The following is a 21,272-nucleotide window of genomic DNA, read 5'->3' on the forward strand; positions in this document are numbered from 1 at the left end:
GTCCCTTTGTACAGTGAGCTCAGGCACAGGTCCCTTTGTACAGTGAGCTCAGGCACAGGTCCCTTTGTACAGTGAGCTCAGGCACAGGTCCCTTTGTACAGTGAGCTCAGGCACAGGTCCCTTTGTACAGTGAGCTCAGGCACAGGTCCCTTTGTACAGTGAGCTCAGGCACAGGTCCCTTTGTACAGTGAGCTCAGGCACAGGTCCCTTTGTACATTGAGCTAAGGCACAGGTCCCTTTGTACAGTGAGCTAAGGCAGAGGTCTCTTCGTACAGTGAGCTAAGGCAGAGGTCTCTTCGTACAGTGAGCTAAGCCACAGGTCTCTTCGTACAGTGAGCTAAGCCACAGGTCTCTTCGTACAGTGAGCTAAGGCACAGGTCTCTTCGTACAGTGAGCTAAGCCACAGGTCTCTTCGTACAGTGAGCTAAGGCACAGGTCTCTTCGTACAGTGAGCTAAGCCACAGGTCTCTTCGTACAGTGAGCTAAGGCACAGGTCTCTTCATACAGTGAGCTAAGCCACAGGTCTCTTCGTACAGTGAGCTAAGCCACAGGTCTCTTCGTACAGTGAGCTAAGGCACAGGTCCCTTTGTACAGTGAGCTCAGGCACAGGTCCCTTTGTACAGTGAGCTCAGGCACAGGTCCCTTTGTACAGTGAGCTCAGGCACAGGTCCCTTTGTACATTGAGCTAAGGCACAGGTCCCTTTGTACAGTGAGCTAAGGCACAGGTCTCTTCGTACAGTGAGCTAAGCCACAGGTCTCTTCGTACAGTGAGCTAAGGCACAGGTCCCTTTGTACAGTGAGCTAAGCCACAGGTCCCTTTGTACATTGAGCTAAGGCACAGGTCCCTTTGTACAGTGAGCTCAGGCACAGGTCCCTTTGTACATTGAGCTAAGGCACAGGTCCCTTTGTACATTGAGCTAAGGCACAGGTCCCTTTGTACAGTGAGCTCAGGCACAGGTCCCTTTGTACAGTGAGCTCAGGCACAGGTCCCTTTGTACAGTGAGCTCAGGCACAGGTCACTTTGTACAGTGAGCTAAGGCACAGGTCCCTTTGTACAGTGAGCTAAGGCACAGGTCCCTTTGTACAGTGAGCTCAGGCACAGGTCCCTTTGTACAGTGAGCTCAGGCACAGGTCCCTTTGTACAGTGAGCTCAGGCACAGGTCCCTTTGTACAGTGAGCTCAGGCACAGGTCCCTTTGTACATTGAGCTAAGGCACAGGTCCCTTTGTACAGTGAGCTAAGGCAGAGGTCTCTTCGTACAGTGAGCTAAGGCAGAGGTCTCTTCGTACAGTGAGCTAAGCCACAGGTCTCTTCGTACAGTGAGCTAAGGCACAGGTCCCTTTGTACAGTGAGCTAAGCCACAGGTCCCTTTGTACATTGAGCTAAGGCACAGGTCCCTTTGTACAGTGAGCTAAGGCACAGGTCCCTTCGTACAGTGAGCTAAGGCACAGGTCCCTTTGTACAGTGAGCTAAGGCAGAGGTCTCTTCGTACAGTGAGCTAAGGCACAGGTCCCTTTGTACAGTGAGCTAAGCCACAGGTCCCTTTGTACATTGAGCTAAGGCACAGGTCCCTTTGTACAGTGAGCTAAGGCAGAGGTCTCTTCATACAGTGAGCTAAGCCACAGGTCTCTTCGTACAGTGAGCTAAGCCACAGGTCCCTTTGTACATTGAGCTAAGCCACAGGTCCCTTCGTACATTGAGCTAAGGCACAGGTCCCTTCGTACAGTGAGCTAAGGCACAGGTCCCTTCATACAGTGAGCTAAGGCACAGGTCCCTTTGTACATTGAGCTAAGCCACAGGTCTCTTCATACAGTGAGCTAAGGCACAGGTCCCTTTGTACATTGAGCTAAGGCACAGGTCCCTTTGTACAGTGAGCTCAGGCACAGGTCCCTTCGTACAGTGAGCTAAGGCACAGGTCTCTTCATACAGTGAGCTAAGGCACAGGTCTCTTCATACAGTGAGCTAAGACACAGGGCCCTTTGTACATTGAGCTAAGGCACAGGTCCCTTTGTACATTGAGCTAAGGCACAGGTCCCTTTGTACATTGAGCTAAGGCACAGGTCCCTTTGTACATTGAGCTAAGGCACAGGGCCCTTTGTACATTGAGCTAAGGCACAGGTCCCTTCGTACAGTGAGCTAAGGCACAGGGCCCTTTGTACATTGAGCTAAGGCACAGGGCCCTTTGTACATTGAGCTAAGGCACAGGTCCCTTTGTACAGTGAGCTCAGGCACAGGTCCCTTTGTACAGTGAGCTCAGGCACAGGTCCCTTTGTACAGTGAGCTCAGGCACAGGTCCCTTTGTACAGTGAGCTCAGGCACAGGTCCCTTTGTACAGTGAGCTCAGGCACAGGTCCCTTTGTACAGTGAGCTCAGGCACAGGTCCCTTTGTACAGTGAGCTCAGGCACAGGTCCCTTTGTACATTGAGCTAAGGCACAGGTCCCTTTGTACAGTGAGCTAAGGCACAGGTCCCTTTGTACAGTGAGCTCAGGCACAGGTCCCTTTGTACATTGAGCTAAGGCACAGGTCCCTTTGTACAGTGAGCTAAGGCACAGGTCCCTTTGTACATTGAGCTAAGGCACAGGTCCCTTTGTACATTGAGCTAAGGCACAGGGCCCTTTGTACATTGAGCTAAGGCACAGGGCCCTTTGTACATTGAGCTAAGGCACAGGTCCCTTTGTACATTGAGCTAAGGCACAGGTCCCTTCGTACAGTGAGCTAAGGCACAGGTCTCTTCGTACAGTGAGCTCAGGCCCAGGTCCCTTCGTACAGTGAGCTCAGGCCCAGGTCCCTTCGTACAGTGAGCTCAGGCCCAGGTCCCTTCGTACAGTGAGCTCAGGCCCAGGTCCCTTCGTACAGTGAGCTCAGGCCCAGGTCCCTTCGTACAGTGAGCTCAGGCCCAGGTCCCTTCGTACAGTGAGCTCAGGCCCAGGTCCCTTCGTACAGTGAGCTCAGGCCCAGGTCCCTTCGTACAGTGAGCTAAGGCCCAGGTCCCTTTGTACAGTGAGCTCAGGCACAGGTCCCTTTGTACAGTGAGCTCAGGCACAGGTCCCTTCGTACAGTGAGCTCAGGCCCAGGTCCCTTCGTACAGTGAGCTCAGGCCCAGGTCCCTTCGTACAGTGAGCTCAGGCCCAGGTCCCTTTGTACAGTGAGCTCAGGCACAGGTCCCTTTGTACAGTGAGCTAAGGCACAGGTCCCTTTGTACAGTGAGCTAAGGCACAGGTCCCTTCGTACAGTGAGCTCAGGCCCAGGTCCCTTCGTACAGTGAGCTCAGGCCCAGGTCCCTTTGTACAGTGAGCTCAGGCCCAGGTCCCTTTGTACAGTGAGCTCAGGCCCAGGTCCCTTTGTACAGTGAGCTCAGGCACAGGTCCCTTCGTACAGTGAGCTAAGGCAAAGGTCCCTTTGTACATTGAGCTAAGGCACAGAACCGTTTGTACATTGAGCTAAGGCACAGGGCCCTTTGTACATTGAGCTAAGGCACAGGGCCCTTTGTACATTGAGCTAAGGCACAGGGCCCTTCGTACATTGAGCTAAGGCACAGGGCCCTTCGTACAGTGAGCTAAGGCACAGGTCCCTTTGTACAGTGAGCTAAGACACAGGGCCCTTTGTACATTGAGCTAAGGCACAGGTCCCTTTGTACATTGAGCTAAGGCACAGGTCCCTTTGTACAGTGAGCTCAGGCACAGGTCCCTTTGTACATTGAGCTAAGGCACAAGTCCGTTTGTACATTGAGCTAAGGCACAAGTCCGTTTGTACAATGAGCTAAGGCACAGGGCCCTTTGTACATTGAGCTAAGGCACAGGGCCCTTCGTACAGTGAGCTAAGGCACAGGTCCCTTTGTACATTGAGCTAAGGCACAGGTCCCTTTGTACATTGAGCTAAGGCACAGGTCCCTTTGTACAGTGAGCTAAGGCACAGGGCCCTTTGTACATTGAGCTAAGGCACAGGGCCCTTTGTACATTGAGCTAAGGCACAGGGCCCTTTGTACATTGAGCTAAGGCACAGGGCCCTTTGTACATTGAGCTAAGGCACAGGGCCCTTCATACAGTGAGCTCAGGCACAGGTCCCTTTGTACAGTGAGCTCAGGCACAGGTCCCTTTGTACATTGAGCTAAGGCACAGGTCCCTTTGTACATTGAGCTAAGGCACAGGTCCCTTTGTACAGTGAGCTAAGGCACAGGTCCCTTTGTACAGTGAGCTCAGGCACAGGTCCCTTTGTACATTGAGCTAAGGCACAGGTCCCTTTGTACAGTGAGCTAAGGCACAGGTCCCTTTGTACATTGAGCTAAGGCACAGGTCCCTTTGTACATTGAGCTAAGGCACAGGGCCCTTTGTACATTGAGCTAAGGCACAGGGCCCTTTGTACATTGAGCTAAGGCACAGGTCCCTTTGTACATTGAGCTAAGGCACAGGTCCCTTCGTACAGTGAGCTAAGGCACAGGTCTCTTCGTACAGTGAGCTCAGGCCCAGGTCCCTTCGTACAGTGAGCTCAGGCCCAGGTCCCTTCGTACAGTGAGCTCAGGCCCAGGTCCCTTCGTACAGTGAGCTCAGGCCCAGGTCCCTTCGTACAGTGAGCTCAGGCCCAGGTCCCTTCGTACAGTGAGCTCAGGCCCAGGTCCCTTCGTACAGTGAGCTCAGGCCCAGGTCCCTTCGTACAGTGAGCTAAGGCACAGGTCCCTTTGTACAGTGAGCTCAGGCACAGGTCCCTTTGTACAGTGAGCTCAGGCACAGGTCCCTTTGTACAGTGAGCTCAGGCCCAGGTCCCTTCGTACAGTGAGCTCAGGCCCAGGTCCCTTCGTACAGTGAGCTCAGGCCCAGGTCCCTTTGTACAGTGAGCTCAGGCACAGGTCCCTTCGTACAGTGAGCTAAGGCACAGGTCCCTTTGTACATTGAGCTAAGGCACAGGTCCGTTTGTACATTGAGCTAAGGCACAGGTCCCTTTGTACATTGAGCTAAGGCACAGGTCCCTTTGTACATTGAGCTAAGGCACAGGTCCCTTTGTACATTGAGCTAAGGCACAGGTCCCTTTGTACATTGAGCTAAGTCACAGGTCCCTTTGTACATTGAGCTCAGGCCCAGGTCCCTTTGTACATTGAGCTCAGGCCCAGGTCCCTTTGTACATTGAGCTCAGGCCCAGGTCCCTTCGTACAGTGAGCTCAGGCCCAGGTCCCTTCGTACAGTGAGCTCAGGCCCAGGTCCCTTTGTACAGTGAGCTCAGGCACAGGTCCCTTCGTACAGTGAGCTAAGGCACAGGTCCCTTTGTACATTGAGCTAAGGCACAGGTCCGTTTGTACATTGAGCTAAGGCACAGGGCCCTTTGTACAGTGAGCTAAGGCACAGGGCCCTTTGTACATTGAGCTAAGGCACAGGGCCCTTCGTACAGTGAGCTCAGGCACAGGTCCCTTTGTACAGTGAGCTCAGGCACAGGTCCCTTTGTACATTGAGCTAAGGCACAGGTCCCTTTGTACATTGAGCTAAGGCACAGGTCCCTTTGTACATTGAGCTAAGGCACAGGTCCCTTCGTACAGTGAGCTAAGGCACAGGTCTCTTTGTACAGTGAGCTCAGGCACAGGTCCCTTCGTACAGTGAGCTAAGGCACAGGTCTCTTCGTACAGTGAGCTCAGGCCCAGGTCCCTTCGTACAGTGAGCTCAGGCCCAGGTCCCTTCGTACAGTGAGCTCAGGCCCAAGTCCCTTCGTACAGTGAGCTAAGGCACAGGTCCCTTTGTACAGTGAGCTCAGGCACAGGTCCCTTCGTACAGTGAGCTCAGGCCCAGGTCCCTTCGTACAGTGAGCTCAGGCACAGGTCCCTTCGTACAGTGAGCTCAGGCACAGGTCCCTTTGTACAGTGAGCTCAGGCACAGGTCCCTTTGTACATTGAGCTAAGGCACAGGTCCCTTTGTACATTGAGCTAAGGCACAGGTCCCTTTGTACATTGAGCTAATGCACAAGTCCGTTTGTACATTGAGCTAAGGCACAGGGCCCTTTGTACATTGAGCTAAGGCACAGGGCCCTTCGTACAGTGAGCTAAGGCACAGGTCCCTTCGTACAGTGAGCTAAGGCACAGGGCCCTTTGTACATTGAGCTAAGGCACAGGGCCCTTTGTACATTGAGCTAAGGCACAGGTCCCTTCGTACAGTGAGCTAAGGCACAGGTCCCTTCGTACAGTGAGCTAAGGCACAGGTCCCTTTGTACATTGAGCTAAGGCACAGGTCCCTTTGTACATTGAGCTAATGCACAAGTCCGTTTGTACATTGAGCTAAGGCACAGGGCCCTTTGTACATTGAGCTAAGGCACAGGGCCCTTCGTACAGTGAGCTAAGGCACAGGTCCCTTCGTACAGTGAGCTAAGGCACAGGGCCCTTTGTACATTGAGCTAAGGCACAGGGCCCTTCGTACAGTGAGCTAAGGCACAGGGCCCTTTGTACATTGAGCTAAGGCACAGGGCCCTTTGTACATTGAGCTAAGGCACAGGTCCCTTTGTACAGTGAGCTAAGGCACAGGTCCCTTTGTACAGTGAGCTAAGGCACAGGTCCCTTTGTACATTGAGCTAAGGCACAGGTCCCTTTGTACATTGAGCTAAGGCACAGGTCCCTTTGTACATTGAGCTAAGGCACAGGTCCCTTTGTACATTGAGCTAAGGCACAGGTCCCTTTGTACATTGAGCTAAGGCACAGGTCCCTTTGTACATTGAGCTAAGGCACAGGTCCCTTCGTACAGTGAGCTAAGGCACAGGTTGGCAAAACCCATCTAGCTTGACATATAACCATGTCCATATTTAGTGACTCTTTGCTTCCACTCTCTATTAAATCATCTGTTTTGCAGGTAGTTATGATTCTTTTAGTAACAAAACGTATATGTTGTTTTTTTGTCTTTCAAGGGCCCTAAAGGTGAAGGAGTTGGTTCCATTACACAGCCTCTGCCAAGCAGCTATTTAATCATTCGAGCGGCATCTGAATCAGATGGTAAATAAATATTATACTCTCTGTTTCCCATTAAGTAGCATAATGTGATTGCAAATTATGTCCTCTGTATAAATCAATGTCATACAGAACCCCTTTTCTCCAACATAGGTGTGTCTGGTCCACGGCGTCATCCTTACTTGTGGGATATTCTCTTCCCCAACAGGAAATGGCAAAGAGCCCAGCAAAGCTGGTCACATGATCCCTCCTAGGCTCCGCCTTCCCCAGTCATTCTCTTTGCCGTTGTACAGGCAACATCTCCACGGAGATGGCTTATAGTTTTTTAGTGTTTAACTGTAGTTTTTATTATTCAATCAAGAGTTTGTTATTTTAAAATAGTGCTGGTATGTACCAGTGTTAATTTTGACGACAAATTTCAATTTAGTCTTAGTTTTAGTCTTTTGACTAAAATGCCATTTTAGTTTTAGTCGTATTTTAGTCATCTGAATTGTTTTAGTTTTAGTCTAGTTTTAGTCGACTGAATCTCCAGTAGATTTTAGTCGACTAAATCTCTAGTATCTACTGGAGATTTAGTCGACTAAAATCTACTGGAGATACAGAAGTGCAACTTTAAAATATAAAAAAAACAAAACTGTAAACTGTATTGGCTGTATTGCACATATTACCCAATATAAAAACTTTAACAGTTCTCTGTTAATAATTAAAACAAGTATCAAGTAACTCAACATAACAAAAAGTTTCTGCAGCTAGCACAGGCACAGCATAACTTAAATCCATACTCATGGGTTATGCTTATTTCTATAGGAAGAATCAATTGATTGTTCACAGATTCGAAACATTTTCGGCAACGAAATTATCACTGCTCTAGAACTTTGAAACAAATTATATAGTCCTGGAGTAAAGGTTTATTAACCTGATTTGATTTATGGTATTAAGGTTTGAACATGCAATACAGATTTAACAGATTTAACTGTTGTGGTATATAACATGTCTTTATTTATCTTAAAATTTAATAAAATTAAGTTTAGTAAATTTTACAAAAGAGCAGTAATTGGATAGGGATTGATTAACACCTTGCATAAAATGTTTTTGTCAGCAAATTTTGATTTAGTTTTAGTCATAGTCTTTTGACTAAAATGTAATTTTGATTTAGTTTTAGTCATAGTCTTTTGACTAAAATGTCATTTTGATTTAGTTTTAGTCATAGTCTTTTGACTAAAATGTCATTTTAGTTTTAGTCGTATTTTAGTCATCAGAATTTCTTTAGTTTTATAGTCATTTTAGTCTAGTTTTAGTCGACGAAATTAACACTGGTATGTACTATTTACTCTGAAACAGAAAAGAGATGAAGATTTCTGTTTGTAAGAGGAAAATGATATTAGCAACCGTTACTAAAATCGATGGCTGTTTCCACACAGGACTGTTGAGAGGAATTAACTTCAGTTGGGGGAAACAGTGAGCAGACTTTTGCTGCTTGAGGTATGACACATTCTAACAAGACGATGTAATGCTGGAAGCTGTCATTTTCCCTATGGGATCCGGTAAGCCATTTTTATTACATAAAGAAAAAAAGGGCTTCACAAGGGCTTTTAAGACTGTAGACATTTTCTGGGCTAAAACGATTTATATATAAGCATATTTTATACTCCATAGCCTTGAGGAATTATTTTAATCTTGGGAATTATGTAAAATAACCGGCAGGCACTGTATTGGACACCTTATTCTCTAGGGGCTTTCCCTAATCATAGGCAGAGTCTCATTTTCGCGCCTCTATTGCGCACTTGTTTTTGGGAAGCATGACATGCAGATGCATGTGTGAGGAGCTCTGATACATAGAAAAGACTTTCTGAAGGCGTCATTTGGTATCGTATTCCCCTTTGGGCTTGGTTGGGTCTCAGCAAAGCAGATACCAGGGACTGTAAAGGGGTTAAATATAAAAACGGCTCCGGTTCCGTTATTTTAAGGGTTAAAGCTTCCAAATTTGGTGTGCAATACTTTTAAGGCTTTAAGACACTGTGGTGAAATTTTGGTGAATTTTGAACAATTCCTTTATACTTTTTCACATTTGCAGTAATAAAGTGTGTTCAGTTTAAAATTTAAAGTGACAGTAACGGTTTTATTTTAAAACGTTTTTTGTACTTTGTTATCAAGTTTATGCCTGTTTAACATGTCTGAACTACCAGATAGACTGTGTTCTGTATGTGGGGAAGCCAAGGTTCCTTCTCATTTAAATAGATGTGATTTATGTGACACAAAATTTAGAGAAAATGATGCCCAAGATGATTCCTCAAGTGAGGGGAGTAAGCATGGTACTGCATCATCCCCTCCTTCGTCTACACCAGTCTTGCCCACACAGGAGGCCCCTAGTACATCTAGTGCGCCAATACTCCTTACTATGCAACAATTAACGGCTGTAATGGATAATTCTATCAAAAACATTTTAGCCAAAATGCCCACTTATCAGCGAAAGCGCGACTGCTCTGTATTAGAAAATACTGAAGAGCATGAGGACGCTGATGATATTGGTTCTGAAGTGCCCCTACACCAGTCTGAGGGGGCCAGGGAGGTTTTGTCTGAGGGAGAAATTTCAGATTCAGGGAAAATTTCTCAACAAGCAGAACCTGATGTGATTACATTTAAATTTAAATTGGAACATCTCCGCGCTCTGCTTAAGGAGGTGTTATCTACTCTGGATGATTGTGAGAATTTGGTCATTCCAGAGAAATTATGTAAAATGGACAAGTTCTTAGAGGTCCCGGGGCCCCCCGAAGCTTTTCCTATACCCAAGCGGGTGGCGGACATTGTAAATAAAGAATGGGAAAGGCCCGGTATACCTTTCGTCCCTCCCCCCATATTTAAGAAATTGTTTCCTATGGTCGACCCCAGAAAGGACTTATGGCAGACAGTCCCCAAGGTCGAGGGGGCGGTTTCTACTCTAAACAAACGCACCACTATACCCATAGAAGATAGTTGTGCTTTCAAAGATCCTATGGATAAAAAATTAGAGGGTTTGCTTAAAAAGATGTTTGTTCAGCAAGGTTACCTTCTACAACCAATTTCATGCATTGTTCCTGTCACTACAGCAGCGTGTTTCTGGTTCGATGAACTAGAAAAGGCGCTCAATAATAATTCTTCTTATGAGGAGATTATGGACAGAATTCATGCTCTCAAATTGGCTAATTCTTTCACCCTAGACGCCACTTTGCAATTGGCTAGGTTAGCGGCGAAAAATTCTGGTTTTGCTATTGTGGCGCGCAGAGCGCTTTGGCTAAAATCTTGGTCAGCGGATGCGTCTTCCAAGAACAAATTGCTTAACATTCCTTTCAAGGGGAAAACGCTGTTTGGCCCTGACTTGAAAGAGATTATTTCTGATATCACTGGGGGCAAGGGCCACGCCCTTCCTCAGGATAGGTCTTTCAAGGCCAAAAATAAACCTAATTTTCGTCCCTTTCGCAGAAACGGACCAGCCCCAAGTGCTACGTCCTCTAAGCAAGAGGGTAATACTTCTCAAGCCAAGCCAGCCTGGAGGCCAATGCAAGGCTGGAACAAAGGAAAGCAGGCCAAGAAACCTGCCACTGCTACCAAGACAGCATGAGATGTTGGCCCCCGATCCGGGACCGGATCTGGTGGGGGGCAGACTCTCTCTCTTCGCTCAGGCTTGGGCAAGAGATGTTCTGGATCCTTGGGCGCTAGAAATAGTCTCCCAAGGTTATCTTCTGGAATTCAAGGGGCTTCCCCCAAGGGGGAGGTTCCACAGGTCTCAATTGTCTTCAGACCACATAAAAAGACAGGCATTCTTACATTGTGTAGAAGACCTGTTAAAAATGGGAGTGATTCATCCTGTTCCATTAGGACAACAAGGGATGGGGTTCTACTCCAATCTGTTCGTAGTTCCCAAAAAAGAGGGAACATTCAGACCAATCTTAGATCTCAAGATCCTAAACAAGTTTCTCAAGGTTCCATCGTTCAAAATGGAAACCATTCGAACAATTCTTCCTTCCATCCAGGAAGGTCAATTCATGACCACGGTGGATTTAAAGGATGCGTATCTACATATTCCTATCCACAAGGAACATCATCGGTTCCTAAGGTTCGCATTCCTGGACAAGCATTACCAGTTTGTGGCACTTCCGTTCGGATTAGCCACTGCTCCAAGAATTTTCACAAAGGTACTAGGGTCCCTTCTAGCGGTGCTAAGACCGAGGGGCATTGCAGTAGTACCTTACTTGGACGACATTCTGATTCAAGCGTCGTCCCTTCCACAAGCAAAGGCCCACACGGACATTGTCCTGGCCTTTCTCAGATCTCACGGGTGGAAAGTGAACGTAGAAAAAAGTTCTCTATCTCCGTCAACGAGGGTTCCCTTCTTGGGAACAATAATAGACTCCTTAGAAATGAGGATTTTTCTGACAGAGGCCAGAAAATCAAAACTTCTAAACTCTTGTCAAATACTTCATTCTGTTCCTCTTCCTTCCATAGCGCAGTGCATGGAAGTAATAGGTTTGATGGTAGCGGCAATGGACATAGTTCCTTTTGCGCGAATTCATCTAAGACCATTACAACTGTGCATGCTCAGTCAGTGGAATGGGGACTATTCAGACTTGTCTCCGACGATACAAGTAGATCAGAGGACCAGAGATTCACTCAGTTGGTGGCTGTCCCTGGACAACCTGTCACAGGGGATGAGCTTCCGCAGACCAGAGTGGGTCATTGTCTCAACTGACGCCAGTCTGGTGGGCTGGGGCGCGGTCTGGGGACCCCTGAAAGCGCAGGGTCTTTGGTCTCGGGAAGAATCTACTCTCCCGATAAATATTCTGGAACTGAGAGCGATATTCAATGCTCTCAAGGCTTGGCCTCAGCTAGCAAAGACCAAGTTCATACGGTTTCAATCAGACAACATGACGACTGTTGCGTACATCAACCATCAGGGGGGAACAAGGAGTTCCCTGGCGATGGAAGAAGTGACCAAAATCATTCAATGGGCGGAGACTCACTCCTGCCACTTGTCTGCAATCCACATTCCAGGAGTGGAAAACTGGGAAGCGGATTTTCTGAGTCGTCAGACATTTCATCCGGGGGAGTGGGAACTCCATCCGGAAATCTTTGCCCAAATCACTCAACTGTGGGGCATTCCAGACATGGATCTGATGGCCTCTCGTCAGAACTTCAAGGTTCCTTGCTACGGGTCCAGATCCAGGGATCCCAAGGCGACTCTAGTAGATGCACTAGTAGCACCTTGGACCTTCAAACTAGCTTATGTATTCCCGCCGTTTCCTCTCATCCCCAGGCTGGTAGCCAGGATCAATCAGCAGAGGGCATCGGTGATCTTGATAGCTCCTGCGTGGCCACGCAGGACTTGGTATGCAGACCTGGTGAATATGTCATCGGCTCCACCATGGAAGCTACCTTTGAGACGAGACCTTCTTGTTCAAGGTCCGTTCGAACACCCGAATCTGGTCTCACTCCAACTGACTGCTTGGAGATTGAACGCTTGATCTTATCAAAGCGAGGGTTCTCAGATTCTGTCATTGATACTCTTGTTCAGGCCAGAAAGCCTGTAACTAGAAAAATCTACCACAAAATATGGAAAAAATATATCTATTGGTGTGAATCTAAAGGATTCCCTTGGGACAAGATAAAAATTCCTAAGATTCTATCCTTTCTTCAAGAAGTTTTGGAGAAAGGATTATCTGCAAGTTCTTTGAAAGGACAGATTTCTGCCTTGTCTGTGTTACTTCACAAAAAGCTGGCAGCTGTGCCAGATGTTCAAGCCTTTGTTCAGGCTCTGGTTAGAATCAAGCCTGTTTACAAACCTTTGACTCCTCCTTGGAGTCTCAATTTAGTTCTTTCAGTTCTTCAGGGGGTTCCGTTTGAACCCTTACATTCCGTTGATATTAAGTTATTATCTTGGAAAGTTTTGTTTTTGGTTGCAATTTCTTCTGCTAGAAGAGTTTCAGAATTATCTGCCCTGCAGTGTTCTCCTCCTTATCTGGTGTTCCATGCAGATAAGGTGGTTCTGCGTACTAAACCTGGTTTTCTTCCGAAAGTTGTTTCTAACAAAAACATTAACCAGGAGATAGTCGTACCTTCTTTGTGTCCGAATCCAGTTTCAAAGAAGGAACGTTTGTTGCACAATTTGGATGTAGTTCGTGCTCTAAAATTCTATTTAGATGCTACAAAGGATTTTAGACAAACATCTTCCTTGTTTGTTGTTTATTCTGGTAAAAGGAGAGGTCAAAAAGCAACTTCTACCTCTCTCTCTTTTTGGATTAAAAGCATCATCAGATTGGCTTACGAGACTGCCGGACGGCAGCCTCCTGAAAGAATCACAGCTCATTCCACTAGGGCTGTGGCTTCCACATGGGCCTTCAAGAACGAGGCTTCTGTTGATCAGATATGTAAGGCAGCGACTTGGTCTTCACTGCACACTTTTACTAAATTTTACAAGTTTGATACTTTTGCTTCTTCTGAGGCTATTTTTGGGAGAAAGGTTTTGCAAGCCGTGGTGCCTTCCATCTAGGTGACCTGATTTGCTCCCTCCCTTCATCCGTGTCCTAAAGCTTTGGTATTGGTTCCCACAAGTAAGGATGACGCCGTGGACCGGACACACCTATGTTGGAGAAAACAGAATTTATGTTTACCTGATAAATTACTTTCTCCAACGGTGTGTCCGGTCCACGGCCCGCCCTGGTTTTTTAATCAGGTCTGATAATTTATTTTCTTTAACTACAGTCACCACGGTATCATATGGTTTCTCCTATGCAAATATTCCTCCTTTACGTCAGTCGAATGACTGGGGAAGGCGGAGCCTAGGAGGGATCATGTGACCAGCTTTGCTGGGCTCTTTGCCATTTCCTGTTGGGGAAGAGAATATCCCACAAGTAAGGATGACGCCGTGGACCGGACACACCGTTGGAGAAAGTAATTTATCAGGTAAACATAAATTCGGTTTTTATGTTCATTTGCTTTCTCTTGTTATCTCTGTATTGGTGTATTTTTCAGGGTAATAATATTTATCATTAACCTTATATTCAATAAAGAACATTGAACAAAAAGGATACTAAAAAAGCATTCATGAGAACTCTGCAATGAATTTATACTAGAGAACTGAAGATCACATAAGTTAAAAATATATCTTTATTAGAACGTGTTTAAAAAAAAATGGGTATAATTAAAACTAAAATGTCAGCAGATACTTTTTTCAGTTAAATAACTGATTTGTGATGGGTTGGTGCTGGTGGTCTGGTTAGTAGGTTCCCAATAATGGACACTATTAATATCTACATTTTTAATGGTATTGTTATAGATATTACTACCACTACAATATTGGTATAATGACCAGTTTATCAACTTAGTATATTATATGAAGACCCAATCAATGTTTGCACAGTAAGTATTCGTGCTTATTAAGTTATTGAATTGTTCCACAACTGAAATATCACCAGTTCCCCAACATATAAATTATAATAGCACCATTGATGCAAATTGTTCTTCTAATGACAATTGTTGAAAAACTTACATATAGGTTTATATTATAGCTTAGTATATCTATAAATATCGGACTCCCCACTGATGCAATATAAGGCTACGATGTAGCTCGTTACACTGAGACCCACTAAGTTATTGTGTTGATTTTATGTGTATCAACACCATTAGTGTGATATCCTGTTTGTTAATTGTAACATATCATTTGAAGATCCTTTTAATGCACATTGGGTCTTGGTGCTTATTGTATTCTAAAATTATTCTAGAGCTGTGTCGCCAGTTCCCAGAGTTGTTAAAAATAGCACCACTAATGCGGATTGGACTTGTAATATTGTTTATTGAAAAACTTGCATGCAATTTTATTTAAAGCTGAGAATGTCAATACACAGCCGTCTTCTCAATTCTGTTATATAAGCGCTACCATGTAGTTCACTACAATATATTACACTCAGTTATTATAACACTATTATGCGTAGCTATTAAAAGTGATCAGTGATCAATTGTGAGACTTAATACTGTCATTAAAGGGACACTGTACCCAAAAATTTTCTTTTCTGATTCAGATAGAGCATGTAATTTTAAGCAACTTTCTAATTTACTCCTATTATCAATTTTTCTTTGTTCTCTTGCTATCTTTATATGAAAAATAAGGCATCTAAGCTTTTTTTCTTGGTTCAGAACTCTGGACAGCAGTTTTTGATTGGTGGATGAATTTATCCACCAATCAGCAAGGACAACCTAGGTTGTTCACCAAAAATGGGCCGGCATCTAAACTTACATTCTTGCATTTCAAATAAAGATACCAAGAGAATAAAGAAGATTTGATAATAGGAGTAAATTAGAAAGTTACTTAAAATTGCATGCTCTATCTGAATCATGAAAGATGAAAATTTTTAGGTACAGTGTCCCTTTAATACTGTCAGTTAACAGCTAAGTTGTCAATATTCAGTATTGCAGATAAATATCCACTGCAATTATATCTATATACCACCAGAGATTTGTGATTATATTTTCTTGAGACTGTTATAGTATTCTACATATCTCAAAAAAAAACCTTCAAGATACTGGTTAGCTGTTCACAGTGTTCATTATAAACTGTCAGCTGAGCGGATAGTTATATCGGCTTTAACTCTCACGCTGTGTACACAAGTTTCTACTGATGTGGATTTGCTTTTACGGTGCTGAACGTTATTTTACCGGTTTTGAAGTTTTTTCAACCCGGTTTTTACATTAAGGGGTTAATTGTTTATTTGCATAGTTGTGCAAAGTTACTAAGGCTTTATGATGCTACTGTAAAAATTTCGTTGTGTTTACTGCTTTTTTACACTGTTTTGCAGTTTGTGCAACTTTTTTTCTCTTAATGTTACATTACTAGCCTGTTTAACATGTCTGACACCAAGGAGAATCCTTCTTCTATGTGTTTAGAAGACATTGTGGAACCCCCTCTTAGAATGTGTCCCACTTGCACTGATATGTCTATAAATTATAAAGAGCATATTTTAGCACTTAGCACTCTAGTGCGTCTAATTCATTTACTTTACAAGACATGGCCACAGTTATGAATAAAACCCTCACAGAGGTTTTCTATAACCTGCCTGGTTTACAAGGAAAGCGTGTCAGCTCTGGGTTAAGAACAAATGCTGAGCCGTCTGACGCTTTAGTAGCCGTATCCGATATACCCTGACAATGTTCTGAAGTAGGGGTAAGGGATTTGTTATCTGAGGGAGAGATTTCTGATTCAGGAAAGACGCTCCCTCAGACAGATTCTGATATGACGGCCTTTAAATTTAAGCTTGAACACCTCAGCTTATTGCTCAAGGAGGTATTAGCTACTCTAGACGATTGTGACCCTATAGTGGTCCCAGAGAAATTATGTAAAATGGACAGATACTTAGAAGTTCCTGTTTACACTGATGTTTTTCCAGTCCCTAAGAGGATTGTGACTATTGTTACTAAGGAGTGGGATAGACCAGGTATTCCGTTTGCTCCCCCTCCTATTTTTAAGAAAATGTTTCCCATATCTGACACCATACAGGACTCGTGGCAGACTGTTCCTAAGGTGGAGGGAGCTATTTCTACTATTGCTAAGCGTACAACTATAACTATCGAAGACAGTTGTGCTTTCAAAGATCCTATGGATAAAAAATTAGAGGGTCTCCTAAAGAAAATTTTTGTTCATCAAGGTTTTCTTCTCCAACCTATTGCATGCATTGCTCCTGTAACTACTGCAGCTGCTTTCTGGTTTGAGGCTCTAGAAGAGGCTCTCCAGGTGGAGACTCCATTAGAGGATATTATGGATAGAATTAAGGCCCTTAAGTTGGCTAATTCTTTCATTACAGATGCCGCTTTCCAAATGGCTAAATTAGCGGCAAAGAATTCAGGTTTTGCCATTTTAGCACGCAGGGCGTTATGGCTTAAGTCCTGGTCTGCTGATGTGTCATCAAAATCTAAATTGTTGAACATCCCTTTCAAAGGAAAGACCCTATTCGGGCCTGCACTGAAAGAAATTATTTCAGACATCACTGGAGGGAACGGCCATGCCCTCCCTCAGGATAAAACAAATAAGATGAGGACCAAACAAAATAATTTTCGTTCCTTTCGGAACGTCAAGGGTGGTCCCGCTTCAACTTCCCCTGCAGCAAAGCATGAGGGAAATTCTGTCCAATCCAAGTCAGTCTGGAGACCTAACCAGGCTTGGAACAAAGGTAAACAGGCCAAGAAGCCTGCTGCTGCCTCTAAGACAGCATGAAGGGGTAGCCCCCGATCCGGGACCGGATCTAGTAGGGGGCAGACTCTCTCTCTTTGCTCAGACTTGGGCAAGAGATGTTCACGATTCCAGGGCTTTAGAAATTGTGTCCCAAGGATATCTTCTGAACTTCAGACTTCCCCCCCCCCCCCCCCCCCCCCCAAGGGGGAGATTTCACATTTCTCAATTGTCTGCAAACCAGACAAAGAGAGAGGCGTTCTTACGCTGTGTAGAAGACCTACATACCATGGGAGTGATTCGCCCAGTTCCAAGAGCGGAGCAAGGGCTAGGTTTCTACTCCAACCTGTTTGTGGTTCCCAAAAAAGAGGGAACTTTCAGACCAATCTTGGATCTCAAAATTCTAAACAAATTCCTCAGAGTACCATCTTTCAAGATGGAAACTATTCGGACTATTCTTCCTCTGATCCAGGTGGGTCAATATATGATTACCGTGGACGTAAAGGATGCGTATCTACACATCCCTATTCACAGAGATCATCATCAATTCCTCAGATTTGCCTTTCTGGACAGGCATTACCAGTTTGTGGCCCTTCCCTTCGGGTTGGCCACGTCTCCCAGAATTTTCACAAAGGTGCTAGGGTCCCTTTTGGCGGTTCTAAGACTGCGGGGTATAGCAGTGGCGCCTTATCTAGACGACATCTTAATTCAGGCGTCGACTTTCCAGCTAGCCAAGTCTCACACGGACATCGTGTTGGCTTTTCTGAGATCTCATGGGTGGAAGGTGAACATAAAAAAGAGTTCTCTCGTCCCTCTCACAAGAGTTTGATTCCTAGGGACTCTGATAGACTCGGTAGAAATGAAAATATTTCTGACGGAGGTCAGAAAATCAAAACTTTTAATCACTTGCCGAGCTCTTCATTCCATTCCTCGGCCATCAGTGGCTCAGTGTATGGAGGTAATCGGACTTATGGTAGCGGCAATGGACATATTTCCTTATGCCCGCCTACACCTCAGACCACTGCAACTATGCATGCTCAAACAGTGGAATGGGGATTATGCAGATTTATCTCCTCAACTGCATCTGGACCAAGAGACCAGAGATTCTCTTCTCTGGTGGTTGTCTCAGGACCACCTGTCTCAGGGAATATGTTTCCGCAGGCCAGAGTGGCTCATAGTAACGACAGATGCCAGCCTGCTAGGCTGGGGTGCAGTCTGGAAATCCCTGAAAGCACAGGGCTTATGGTCTTGGGAGGAATCTCGCCTCCCGATAAACATTCTAGTACTGAGAGCGATATTCAATGCGCTTCAGGCGTGGCCTCAGCTAGCTGTGGCCAAATTCATCAGATTTCAGTCGGACAACATCACATCTGTAGCCTATATCAATCATCAAGGAGGAACACAGCGTTTTCTAGCGATGATGGAGGTAACCAAAATTATCCGATGGGCGGAGGATCACTCTTGCCATCTCTCAGGAATCCATATCCCAGGGGTAGAGAACTGGGAGGCGGATTTCCTAAGTCGTCAGACTTTTCATCCGGGGGAGTGGGAGCTCCATCCGGAGGTATTTGCCCAGCTGACTCAGCTATGGGGCCCACCAGAATTGGATTTGATGGCGTCCCGACAGAATGCCAAACTTCCGCGTTACAGGTCCAGGTCCCGGGATCCCCAGGCGGTACTGATAGATGCTCTAGCAGTGCCCTGGTCCTTCAATCTAATTTCTCTGCGTCTGACTGCTTGGAGATTGAACGCCTGATTCTATCAAAGCGTGGTTTCTCTGAGTCGGTCATTGATACCCTGATTCAGGCTAGAAAGCCTGTCACCAGGAAAATCTATCATAAGATTTGGCGCAAATATCTTTGTTGGTGTGAATCCAAGGGTTACTCATGGAGTAAGATTAGGATTCCTAGAATTTTGTCTTTTCCCCAAGAAGGATTGGAGAAGGGATTATCAGCTAGTTCCTTAAAGGGAAAAATATCTGCTTTGTCTATTCTTTTACACAAACGTCTGGCAGATGTCCCAGACGTTCAAGCATTTAGTCAGGCCTTGATCAGGATCAAGCCTGTATTTAAACCTGTTGCTCCGCTATGGAGCCTAAACTTGGTTCTTAAAGTTCTTCAAGGGGTTCCGTTTGAACCTATGCATTCCATAGATATTAAGCTTCTATGTTGGTAAGTTTTGTTTTTAGTAGCTATCTCTTCGGCTTGAGTTATCTGCTTTACAGTGTGACTCACCTTATCTTATTTTCCATGCAGATAAGGTGGTTTTACATTCCAAACCTGGATTCCTTCCTAAGGTTTTTTCTAATAGGAATATCAATCAGGAAATTGTTGTTCCTTCGCTGTGTCCTAATCCTTCTTCAAAGAAGGAACGTCTGTTGCACAATCTTGATGTGGTTACTTACAAGCAACCAAAGATTTCCGTCAAACATCTTCATTGTTTGTTGTCTATTCTGGTAAGCGGAGAGGTCAAAATGCTACGGCTACCTCTCTTTCTTTTTTGCGTCAAAGCATCATCCGTATAGCTTATGAGACTGCTGGCCAGCAGCCTCCTGAAAGAATTACTGCTCATTCTACTAGAGCAGTGGCTTCCACATGGGCTTTTAAAAATGAGGCTTCTGTTGAACAGATTTGTAAGGCGGCGACTTGGTCTTCGCTTCATACTTTTTCCAAATTTTACAAATTCGATTCTTTTGCTTCTTCGGAGGCTATTTTTGGGAGAAAGGTTCTACAAGCAGTGGTGCCTTCTGTTTAAGGAACCTGTCTTGTCCCTCCCTTCATCCGTGTCCTAAAGCTTTGGTATTGGTATCCCACAAGTATGGATGAATCCGTGGACTCGATACATCTTACAAGAGAAAACAGAATTTATGCTTACCTGATAAATTTCTTTCTCTTGTGATGTATCGAGTCCACGGCCCGCCCTGTCTATTTAAGACAGGTAGTATATTTTTATTTAAAAAACAATCACCACTGCACCCTATAGTTTCTCCTTTTTCTTCCTAGCCTTCAGTCGAATGACTGGGGGTTGGAGCTAAGGGAGGAGCTATATAGACAGCTTTCCTGTGGGTGCTCTCTCTGCCACTTCCTGTAGGGAAGGAGAATATCCCACAAGTATGGATGAATCCGTGGACTCGATACATCACAAGAGAAAGAAATTTATCAGGTAAGCATAAATTCTGTTTTTTTAAACACGTTCTAATAAAGATATATTTTTAACTTATGTGATCTTTAGTTCTCTAGTATAAATTCATTGCAGAGTTCTCATGAGTGCTTTTTTAGTTTCCTTTTTGTTCAATGTTCTTTATTGAATATAAGGTTAATGTAGCTTATGATACTTAGCACCGCACCACAATTATATGTTGTACCTTAAGGCCAACTTGACCTAGTTTTGGATGGTGAAGAGACTCTCATCATTTGTTTGTAGTGGTGCCATCAAACCTCTTTCGTTTTAATAATATTTATCAAACAGAAAATAATCTGATTTTGTTTTTCTCTCTAATACACAGCATAGTGAAATAAAAAAATACTGACATTAATTAGAATACCGATTTCTCCAACATAGGTGTGTCCGGTCCACGGCGTCATCCTTACTTGTGGGGATATTCTCTTCCCCAACAGGAAATGGCAAAGAGCCCAGCAAAGCTGGTCACATGATCCCTCCTAGGCTCCGCCTACCCCAGTCATTCTCTTTGCCGTTGTACAGGCAACATCTCCACGGAGATGGCTTAGAGTTTTTTAGTGTTTAACTGTAGTTTTTCATTATTCAATCAAGAGTTTGTTATTTTCAAATAGTGCTGGTACGTACTATTTACTCAGAAACAGAAAAGAGATGAAGAATTCTGTTTGTATGAGGAAAATGATTTTAGCAACCGTAACTAAAATCCATGGCTGTTCCACACAGGACTGTTGAGAGCATTAACTTCAGTTGGGGGAACAGTTTGCAGTCCTTTGCTGCTTGAGGTATGACACATTCTAACAAGACGATGTAATGCTGGAAGCTGTCATTTTCCCTATGGGATCCGGTAAGCCATGTTTATTACGATTGTAAATAAGGGCTTCACAAGGGCTTATTTAGACTGTAGACATTTTTTGGGCTAAATCGATTGATATTAACACTTATTTAGCCTTGAGGAATCATTTATTCTGGGTATTTTGATATAATTATATC

At 44.8% G+C, this 21,272-nt stretch overlaps 1 protein-coding gene across 4 annotated transcripts in view; it reads left to right on the plus strand.

Annotated features, from left to right (window-relative positions):
* OSBPL8 (oxysterol binding protein like 8) overlaps positions 1 to 21,272 on the plus strand; it is a 760,079-nt gene that overhangs the window by 665,363 nt on the left and 73,444 nt on the right. For all 4 annotated transcript variants that reach the window (XM_053716764.1, XM_053716766.1, XM_053716765.1 and 1 more), the window contains one exon: positions 6,874 to 6,958. In XM_053716764.1, coding sequence (XP_053572739.1) covers positions 6,874 to 6,958 — 85 coding nt within the window. The remainder of the gene's footprint in view (positions 1 to 6,873; positions 6,959 to 21,272) is intronic.

Source organism: Bombina bombina, chromosome 6 (genome assembly GCF_027579735.1).
Source record: "Bombina bombina isolate aBomBom1 chromosome 6, aBomBom1.pri, whole genome shotgun sequence".
Classification (NCBI taxonomy): Eukaryota; Metazoa; Chordata; class Amphibia; order Anura; family Bombinatoridae; genus Bombina; species Bombina bombina.